This window comes from Coffea eugenioides, chromosome 8 (assembly GCF_003713205.1).
Source record: "Coffea eugenioides isolate CCC68of chromosome 8, Ceug_1.0, whole genome shotgun sequence".
Taxonomy (NCBI): Eukaryota; Viridiplantae; Streptophyta; class Magnoliopsida; order Gentianales; family Rubiaceae; genus Coffea; species Coffea eugenioides.
Window position 1 is genome coordinate 739,121 of NC_040042.1, and position 11,009 is coordinate 750,129.

General features: G+C 39.2%; 1 protein-coding gene across 1 annotated transcript; it reads right to left on the minus strand.

The window, feature by feature from the left end:
• Nucleotides 1–5,335: 5,335 nt before the first annotated feature.
• Nucleotides 5,336–9,442, minus strand: LOC113779364 (EIN3-binding F-box protein 1-like). Its single transcript, XM_027324931.1, has 2 exons — nucleotides 9,108–9,442; nucleotides 5,336–8,191 (listed from the first exon to the last, which is right to left on the minus strand). The coding sequence occupies exons 1-2, from the start codon at nucleotides 9,130–9,132 to the stop codon at nucleotides 6,210–6,212; spliced, it is 2,007 nt and encodes a 668-aa protein (XP_027180732.1). The 5' UTR covers nucleotides 9,133–9,442; the 3' UTR covers nucleotides 5,336–6,209.
• Between the last annotated feature and the right edge of the window lie 1,567 nt (nucleotides 9,443–11,009).

Genomic DNA, 11,009 nt, shown 5'->3' on the forward strand with positions numbered 1-11,009 from the left:
TTTTGAATTGTTTTAAGGGGAAAAATGCACTTTTCATCCTCAAAGTTTGGGGGCTTGACCAATTTTATCCTCAATGTTTAACCCCAAACACATTTCATCCTCAATGTTCCGTAATTTTGACCAATTAAGGACAATTGACGGGAATTGGAGGACAAATCAAAAATTGGGACGGAACTTTGCACGTGAGAAGCACAATTCGTTAGATCCAACTTTATACCCAATATAACCGGGTCAAACCGAATGGATCCATTTTTTCTAACGGACAAAAATGCACAAAATAGCAAAACGAAAGGAAAAAAGCTTCTGTCTTCTCCTTCTTTCTTCTCCGTTGTCAGCCCTAAAAATTTTTGTGCCAATCTTTCCATCCACTTTTCGAGCATCTGCTAGCAAGAAGGAGGGCATAGACGGCATCCGTGGAGCATTTTAGGTGAAGAAAAATATGACATTGCGGAAGAAAGAGCTCCACATTTGTCCACCCCCAAATTACGGTATTTATATCCAAAATCAACAACTACATTGCATAAAGATATGTGTTTTTTTGGAGAAGGAAACCTGATATGTGGTCCCTTGTGTTTGTACTGTTTCCCCACTACAATTTACGGCTATTTTTTTTCCAGATTTGGCCATTTGCATGAGGTATAAATAAATCAAAAAATTTGTCTTGGTTTGATTATTATAGTGTGAATGTGGTCCCTTATGTCTGATGATAGTTGCCGATTGACTATAAATTTGTGGTGAGAGTGACTAATAAACAATAATACTTGGTATATTTTGCCGGCCATGTGTATCTGGCCATGTGTATGGAAAAAGTGAAAGTGGTCCTTGTTTGGTAGTTTTTGTGTGGGTCAACAATTTGTTATGCTGAAATGATGAAGCATTTTTTTTTCCTGAAGAGTCTGATCTATATTATTTTCTTTTCTTTAACCAGAAACGGGCAGCACATTTATTACATTAAGATGTCACCATGGAGGCCTCATTTCATATACTCCTGATCCCCATTACGAAGGTGGAGATTTGTGTGTGTTTGACTATGTTGAGAGTATAGGTCTAAGTGTTTTTGAAGTGGATAGATTAACTGAGAGTGCTGGTGTATATGGTCATAAGGTGTACTATGGTTGGGAAAATAACACCTTTAGGAGGATAGACAGCAGTAGGGAGTTAAATGGTTATGTTAAGGGGGAGGTTGGACCAACTAAGGAAGTTAACTTATATCTTGAAGTATCTTTTCATGAAATTCTAGTGCAACAACTTGGTTATGATCCGTATGAGGTAGATGAGACAGAAAATGAACTCCAAAATGGTGATGGTAACAATAATATTAGGGATGAAGGTCAAGGAAGGTGTGCTGCTAATAATTGTGATAATGATTCTGACGCAAGTGATGAGACTTTTTTTTCAGCTATTGATTCAGATTATGAAATAGGTGATGATGCTGATGATGGTATATTTCATGATAATGTTGACAAAAATGCTGAATGGTTGGGAGTAGATAATCACAGGAAAGAAAATGTGGTTCCTGATCCTTTGAATGAAGCAGAGGTGGTTCCTGATTCTGATGAAACAGAACAGGTTCCTGATTCTGAATCTGATTTTGAAAGCATTCATGAGTCTGATGATGAAGAGTCTAAATTGAGGTCTCGTACTTTTGATCCTAAGCATATTGACAATCCAAAATTAGAGCTGTATATGTCCTTCACAAGTCTGAAACTTTTCAAGACTGCTGTATAAAGTTGATGAACAAAAAAGTTGATGAATATTGAGTTTTTTGAAGCTGTAATACATAAGAAGAGCTTAGCTTTGTAGATTAAAGTTGCAATACATATGACAAGCTCTAAGTGTAGTGTATACAGTTGGTTAGTAGACAAAAGTTTCTTCCATAGAATTTATTTATTTTTTTTAAAAAAAAAGAGGGAAACCCGCAAGCGGGTTTCAGGCTATTTAACAAATTACTTTAAAAAAAAAAATTTTTTTTACATGCAAGCTGCGTTGAGTTGCACATGCCCATCGGAGGGCCCTAGGATGCCCAGCAAACCTCCCCTCTCATCCTCACCCTTCAGGTGAGGGTTTGAGAGTATGTGTTTGATATAAATAGAACAGAAACGCAGCTTTTAGTCATTTTACATAAGGGGGAAACCCGCAAGCGGGTTCCAGGCAGGCAGGGAAACCCGCAAGCGGGTTTCAGGCTATTTAACAAATTACTTAAAAAAAAAAAATTTTTTTTACATGCAAGCTGCGTTGAGTTGCACATGCCCATCGGAGGGCCCTAGGATGCCCAGCAAACCTCCCCTCTCATCCTCACCCTTCAGGTGAGGGTTTGAGAGTATGTGTTTGATATAAATAGAACAGAAACGCAGCTTTTAGTCATTTTACATAAGGGGGAAACCCGCAAGCGGGTTCCAGGCAGGCAGGGAAACCCGCAAGCGGGTTTCAGGCTATTTAACAAATTACTTAAAAAAAAAAATTTTTTTTACATGCAAGCTGCGTTGAGTTGCACATGCCCATCGGAGGGCCCTAGGATGCCCAGCAAACCTCCCCTCTCATCCTCACCCTTCAGGTGAGGGTTTGAGAGTATGTGTTTGATATAAATAGAACAGAAACGCAGCTTTTAGTCATTTTACATAAGGGGGAAACCCGCAAGCGGGTTTCAGGCAGGCAGGCTATTTAAACTTACTTGCTTTTCTTGACTTCCTCTCCTCAACATTGCTCCTTTCCTGCATATTGTCCCCCACTGCCTCCATCATTTGCTTTCTTATGCCCTCCGATTCCTTATTTAACACGATTTGCTTTGATTTTATTTAGCAAAGGATGAACTAGCCATTGCTTTGCCCAATTACCTCTCCATCTGCCTTACTTCACCAGCGGTTCCTTCACCTTTTAATACCAGTAGAAGCATTCAAAGTAGCTTATGAAGGGAAAATATTCTGCCAGGAAAATATTCTCCAATTCATATTTTTCACCTATTGCAACTTTCTTCTGTCACTGTATCAGTCAAACTAAGGGTATGAAGGGAACTAAAATACTCTCCCTCCTCCAAAATGCTTAATCTATTGTTACTTTTGCTTAGAGGGGCTGACATTGTTAAGAAAATGTCAATTCAAGGGGTGGTAGGAGAGATTTCCAAAATGTGGAGGGAGCTTAGTGATATTTCAAGAAACCTCAGGGGAGGTTTCTGATATTATCCCTTGCTTTATTTCATTGAGAATGCACTTTAATTGTATTGAAGTTATGATATACATATATGGCAACTGTTTTCATGTTCATCTGTTTGTATTATTTGCATTTATATTCCAACTTGGTTTATCAGTACATGTGGGACAATCTTGGTTTATCAGCTTAGTTGCCAGTTTGGTTTATTTGCATTTGTTTTCTAGCGTGGTTTATTTGCATCTGTTTGTATTATCAGTACATGTGGTTTATCAGTTCATGGCCATTTTATATTTATGATATGAACAACACTTTGACAAGGACCATTTTCTTACACTCAACGCATAGCTTTACAAACAAAATAAATTACAGAGTTCATAAATTGCATTGTTGCCAAATACATTTCCCTTCCTAAATCCCACCTTTTACATAAATTGCAGAGTTCATTTGGAACCTTTGTACAAACAAAATAAGTCCCTTTCTATACCCTGCAATTGGATATTACTTCATAGGAAAAAATGCAACTCTCGTTCCAACAACAAACACAGCCAGCTTCAAAATGTTCTTTCTTCTGCAATTTTACCAAAATCACTCCAGTCTTAGCAGCAACTTGCCTCCCTTTACTTTTTCCTCGCCTTTACTGCTCCAACTCAGTACTAGCAAAACCACCAAAAGCACAATTATTATAATAAAAAATTTCTCCCTCTTACGCATTCTTTCAACTTGTTCTTCCATTTTGTTAGTCTTTTTCAGCAAACCAGGAATGAGAACTCTCCCTCTTGGACAAATTGGCTCATCAACCCATTCAAAGTACCTGCATCTCTCGGGTCTCTACCATAACAATAATGACATTTCTCAGAAATTAGTTAGCTAAATTAACACATTGAAGGACCAACATTTTTAGACAAATATTTCTTACCGGCCACAGAGAGCAACCAAGGAATCTTCTTCCCGAATTCTCGCCGCGCCAACAGGTGCTCATTTTTGTTCTTAACCCACACTTGCAGAATGGAGTTGATGAACCACTGGAGACTTCAGAACTTCTGCTCCTCATTTAGGCAAAAATGAGAGCACAGGGAGCTCCACTGCCAGATGCTCTGAGGATGAATGTTTAAAGCTGCAAAGATTGGCAAGAAAATTTTGGGGTTGAAGGGCAGAGGGAAAAAGGACAACAATGGAGCTTTTCGTCCGTCCGTTGCATTTTGTTCCTTTAAAGTTAGCTCCATTCGGTTTTACCCATTTTTTGTTGGGTAAAACCGTTGGTTGTAACGGTCAATTGGATATTTCCCGTCAATTGTTCTTAATTGGTCAAAATTACGGAACATTGAGGATGAAATGTGTTTGGGGTTAAACATTGAGGATAAAATTGGTCAAGCCCCCAAACTTTGAGGATGAAAAGTGCATTTTTCCCTTGTTTTAAGCTATTATACACTGCAACCACTCATAATTTTTTTTTTTCTACGAAGACATTATTATTGAATCCTAGTTTGGATTGTGTTCTCCACGAAGAATTTTTACGTTTTTCGTAAACATATTTTTCAATCACTTTTTTACTTCATATATACTAAATAACTGCAGCATATTTTTCTACCAGAACTCTTAAAAATAGCAATCCAAACAGATAAATTTCCGACTTCATCTAGTGACTGTGAAAAATAATAGCAAGAAATAAAAAGAAAAAGATTTCGTCACGAAACTATTCAATTCTTTGTTCCCCTTTTTTTTTTTTTGCTGATAATAAATTGCGAAGAAAAATATCAGATTGTTAATAATGCCTATAATGATGTCTTAATTCGAAACCTTCTTCCAGTATTTTTTTTTTGCCCCCTTCCTTCTCTCCTGTCCTTTCTAATCTTTTTTGGTAGACTTCAACGCAGTCGAGTCAATTTAATCTAAAAAATTGCAACTGGGATCTCAGTTCCGAATGCATTTTTTGCACTTTTTTAACACTTTCTTGACATGTCAATTGCTTCATCCCACGCAGATGCATGCACTCAAAAACTTTGATTATGAACAACGGTGGTACATGCACCTAATAAAGGTCACCTTCAGTCCAGTTCCCATCAATCAACAATGCCTTTCCTGCAGGCTGCTGGAAATTTCATGAGAAGACTCCGTTTACTTTCCAAAAAGGGGCTGAAGGAACCACACTAGCCATATGTTAGAAACAACTAATTAACCACACTAGCCCTGGAGAAAGGTATTTACTAACATAAATGAAGATTCTTATTTATTGCAACAGATCCATCACAAAAAGTGTGAATAGTGAGCTAAAAACATCTCTATTACAGGAACATGATGATGGTCGCAGGGGACAGTTTCATAAACAAGAGAAGCCTGCAAAACTAGGGCTCGGTTAAAAAAACAACTCTTGGAACCAGCCAAGAGTTGTCATGGCAGACTGAAAGAACATGCTGCTGCAGCTGCCACGGCCAAAGCCCGCGAAAATGCAAGGCACTGATAACCTAAAAACTGCCAAAAGCAACCACCACCATTGCTACCAGGGATCAAGCTCACCATGAGAAAACAGAGACCCAACCAACACACGCAGAACGCAGAGGCTCAACAACGTGGAAGACTCGGAAAAACTGAAATAGACAGACCTCAACACTACTAACTATAGACATTGTACCATAACTTAGCCTGAGCATGGCATGCACAACACCAGTGCTAGGCTCGAAATTTAAAACACCATCATAAGGTAACACCTGCCAACAGAAAACTGGTCCATCCAAAAGAACCTCTAGATCCAGAGCTCAGCATCTGTATTCTCAGTGAAGTATGATCAACAAAGTAAGACTCCCAATACGGGGCCAAAATCCTTGAAACAGTTTCCCTTGAGAGAGTAAAACTGCAAAAAAAAAAAAGGAGAGTAGCTGACCACGTTCACTGGAAAAAGGACCTAAAGGACAATGGACCACAAAAGACCTACTAATGTTGGACTCAAACTAATGCAGCTACGGACAAGAAACCCATAAAGCGTCTACCCATACATCCACATGATCTACTTGTTCACGTCTACCAACTTAATCCTCTGACTAGGCTTTTCAGTTTTTCCCCCCTGCTTAGAAAAGGATATCACACCTCCAAAGTCGCTCAGCAAGCAAATCAAAGGCATCAGACTTGACTCCATAGCAGTGCTGGATGTTCAAACCCATCAGCGTCTGGCCCAATTTCTCCACAGAAAGCAAGCTTCTGTTCGACACCAAATTGCAACCCGACAGGGATAGGATTCGCAAACAGAGCTGATCGGCACCAGCCAGGGCTGCTGTGCCAGCATCTGTGATTCTGCTCTTGGAAACATCAAGTTCACTTAGCAATGAGCAGTGCTCTGCAATTGCAAACAGGGTTGCATCAGTGACGCACTTGCATCCATCAAGATTCAACTCCTCAAGGGTACAGCCATGGAGCTTAGCAATGGCTGCAGTAACTTTATCTGTCAAATTAACACAGCCGCTCAGATTCACCTTCACCAAACCAGCTTCAGAGCTCTCTACAAGTGGGAGAAGCCCCTCGTCAGTAATCCCACCAAGTGTGCTTAGTTCAAGGCGCACCAGATTTGGGCAGAGTTTAGCTAGGGTGGAGAGACTACCATCACCAAATCCAGGGCAATTACGCACAGCAAGAGATCGGATAGAAGAGGGAAGAGCCCTAAAATGAGACCCAAATACTAGGTCCTTAATTCCAAAGCAGTTCGCCAGTGCAAGAGCCTTCAACTTGCCACAGGAATTAATAAGCATGCCAAAAAACCCAGATTGTGTAATCCTGTGGCATTCATCTAGTTGAAAGATCTCAAGGGATGCAGCGGCTTTGACAAAAGAAACCAGTCCATTGTCTGACAAAAATGCACACTTCTTCAGGCAAACTCGCTTCAGATTAGGGCTACCTTTACCCACAGCTTCAAGCCCTACATCAGTAACCCCTTGGCAGGCAGTCACCAAAATGGACCTCAATTTCAACAAACCCTGACAATTACCCATTACCCAGAAGCCCCTCTCATTCACATTTTGGAGGCCAATCAGAGCAAGGTCAGTCAATGCATTCCCATACCTTCCAATAACAGCAAGTGAGACATCACTTATGTTCAGAGACTCGAGCCTCACTTTTGCCAGTACATTACCAGCTTTGGAAAATAGACCAGCAATCCCATGATCCCCGACAAGGGAGCAGTTTTTGATTGTGACAGACTTCAAGCTGGAGCAGTAATGACCAACAGCCTCCAAGCTTCCATTCCCAATGTTTGGACACGATTCAATGGTCAGAGATGTCAGATTGGGACAGTTCTTTGCAATAGCCAGCAAAGCCTTGTCAGTAACCGCATTGCAATGGGAAAGGTCAAGCTTCTCCAGCCTGTGACATCCACTGGCAATTTCAATCAGTCCCTCATCACTAATGGCAGATGTGTTCCACAAGGACAAAACTCTCAAAGAAGGGCAACCATGAGCAATGGCCTTGATGCCAAAATTGGTCACCCCACGCCTAGCATTGCTTCCACGGATGGAGAGCTTGCCCAAACCTCCACGGCTTCCAGTTCCCACAGCAATAGCAGCAAGTCTGACATCTGTAGCTTTCTTCCCTTCCAGACATCTTGAAAGATATCCATCCTCAACTATATCCAGATCTTCAGCTTCCAAATCAGGCTTGATGCCCTTGGAATTGGCCATCTCGCCCTTCTGGTTGCAATCCATTGTTTTCTTGGCCTCATATTTCTCAGGCTCCAAGGATTTTGGGCCCTCTTTGATGCATACTTCATCGGAGCGAATGCTGCTTAAAAGTGTAAGCCAGCGTTTAGATACACAAGCACAGGCACTTTTCTCTTGACCCCCATACAGGCGCCTGAAGACCTCAAAGAGGCATTCATCTGGAAGAACTTCAATGGAGGGCTGCTTCCGCTCAAAATTTTCTCCACTAAAAACATATGGGGCATTGACACGAGACCTCTTGCTAGGTGGAAAAAACACATCCACATTAGGTCCAAGAGATAAAAACAGACTTGACTCCTTGGGATTTGGGTATATCGACCCCCCAGGGAAAAAGTCCTTGTTACCTGCAAGGCAAAAATGGGAACAAGGTCAGCCATAAGGTGAAAAGAAAGTCTCTCCAACTAACACAGGTTACACAATTCTTCACAGTTACAGATCCAAGCAGCAAAAGGAAGAGATATGTCACAATGAAGAAATGTATATTTTAGAATCCAAAATCACCACAGACAACCAAGAAATGACTTTTATATCCCATCCTTTGCCTTGTGAAATAGTTTAATTCCACCATACTCAAGTCCAAAGATTATAAAATAAATGAAAGAAGACACGTCTATTAAAAGATCCACCCAAGTTGAATTCAGCTCCAGCATATGTGCGTAAATGCATATTCTCTGTGACTAAAGCTCCATTATCAACTAGTAAGAATGATGTATTCGAATCCCAAATACTGAATATAAAGTCAATCAACAAGGTAAAATAAGAGCACACGCTATAAAGCCATAACAAAGATAAGAATAAAAGAGAACAAATCCCCTTAGAAAGCAAAACATGAAAGAAATTAGGAGAATAAAGGTCCATCACTCCAAACATCAAACAAAGCATCAATCCATTTCTAAATTTTTCTCACAGGGACATGATCTATTGCAACTAAATCGAATAAATCGATTATAACTCACAAAAAGACGAGAGACACCTACAAAACCCCATGTGTCAAAATCTATTCTTTTTTGCTTTTCCATTTACATTATTCCCTTAGCATATAATTGTAGCAAGAAAAGGCTATAATTCAAGAAATAAATTGACAAAACAGAAATCAAGATCTGAAATTGAAGCAACCACACTGAAATAGCTCAATTATAAGCTCGTCGAGGTTGTATCTGAACATATCAGAAAAAGTCACAAACTTTCATAACTAAAGAATCACATAAAGCTAAAGACGTGAACTTTAACATAAACCCAAAACAGATTAGAGGTATTTACCACTGAAATCAAACACTTCAGACATGTCGCTGAGCAAAGTTGGTCAAATCCGAGCTGTCGTCGTAGCCCAGAGAACCCTCTTCCGAGAGCAAAAACGGCAAGATCCACCAGAAAGAAGACAATCAGTAAAGCCCCACCAAGCAGTGAATGCATCAGCAAAAGCAAAAAAGAGTAATCAAAGGGAAGAAGAAGAAGCGGTCATGGAAAAACTGAAAGCAAAGCAAAGAAAAGAAACCCTATTGGAATAGGGCAAAAAAGGGAGAGGGAAAAAGGGAAAGAGAAGGGATGAATGAGGCGTGGGTGGTGGAGGAGGTTACAATACTCAATACAATGAATGTAATGTGTGAAATTGGGCGTGTGGGGGACGCTGTTATTATCTTTTGTTGCCAAGGTGGGTCCATTTTCTTTTCATTATTTAGATCACATATCTAATAATATATTGGTAGGAGAGAGACTGAGGGAAGACAATTGGTACACATGCAATGAACCCAAACGCAAGTTGGGCATTGATGCTCAATGTTCAATGTTCCTTATTATTCTGCGGTTTCAAACATATGCCAAAAAGCAATGGTCGGAAGGTCAGCTGGGCAGTTCTCCTTCGACCGAGTTATTATACGGTTTGAAGTCTTACCTACAAATTATACAGATAATTTTATATATACTCGCATTGAATACGCATTGGATGTGTGATACATACATATATTTGAATTTTAAATTCATATTTAGGTTAGTTATTGAAAATCTATCCGGGATAGTTTATACATTATTCTTGTATAGAAGATTAGCTCTAAATTATACATAGTTGCTTTCTGATAAATTGAAAGAGGAGTCTAATATTTAACAACTTATACCTTGGTTTATTAAATGTATACAGCTAAAATATGATAAATAACAATTAGGGGTATTAACGAGTTGAATCGAGCTCAAGTAGTGCTATGCTCGAGCTCAAGCTTGATGCTACACAAGCCTACTTGAACTCAAGCTCAACTCGAACAAGTAGAAAATTATGTAACTCAACTCGACTCGATTCAATAATATGCATTTTCAAACTCGAGCTTGAACTCGAGACTAGTCTCAAGGCTTAACAAACTCCAGTGTTCAAAATAAAATTTGAAAAAAGGCTAAAAAATTTATGGTAAATTATCTAAAATCCTCATTTCTTTTTTAGTTTTTACAATATTACATTATTGCCATTTGTGAAGTTTATTGAATAGACAACACTTATGGCCAATTACCTAAAACAAAAATCCTTATTAGTCATTTCATAATTAAAATAAAAATATAATATGAACAATATACAAATAATCAAGCTACTTAACAAGCACTTGAATAGCACAAATAGAGACTCAAACTCGACTTAGTATATGTATCGCGCTACTCGATCTCGATTCGAGCATTTGACTAAGCCGCTTATGAGTTACTTGCGAGCGGCTCAACTTGCCAGCAACTCTAATAAAAATAGCCCCATTTGAATGGTAAGGCCTTGTTTGGAAAGCTACTTTCTATTAAAAAAATTTACGTTTTCCGTGAACACATTTTTCAATCACCGTTTTACCTTAAATACATCAAATCGCTATAATACATTTTTTACAAAAAAAAAAAAACTCCAGAAAATTGCAATCCAAACAAGACCTAAGTTTTTTGGGTTTTCGTATAAAATTTTATTGTGATTTACTGTAGAAGTTGTAAAAAATTTTTGTGAAGAAATTGAAAAACTTTTTTTTTCCTTTCTTTTTCTTTCCTCTCTTCTTCTTCCTTCTTGCCATCACCACTACTCAGTTAATGCCAGCTGCCATCTTTACTAGCACCGATGCCGGCCGATACTTTCGCTGGCACCTCTCTCCCTCTCTCTGCCCCTTCCATCCTTCTTCTTTTCCCTCCTCTCCTTCCCTCTCACATCAT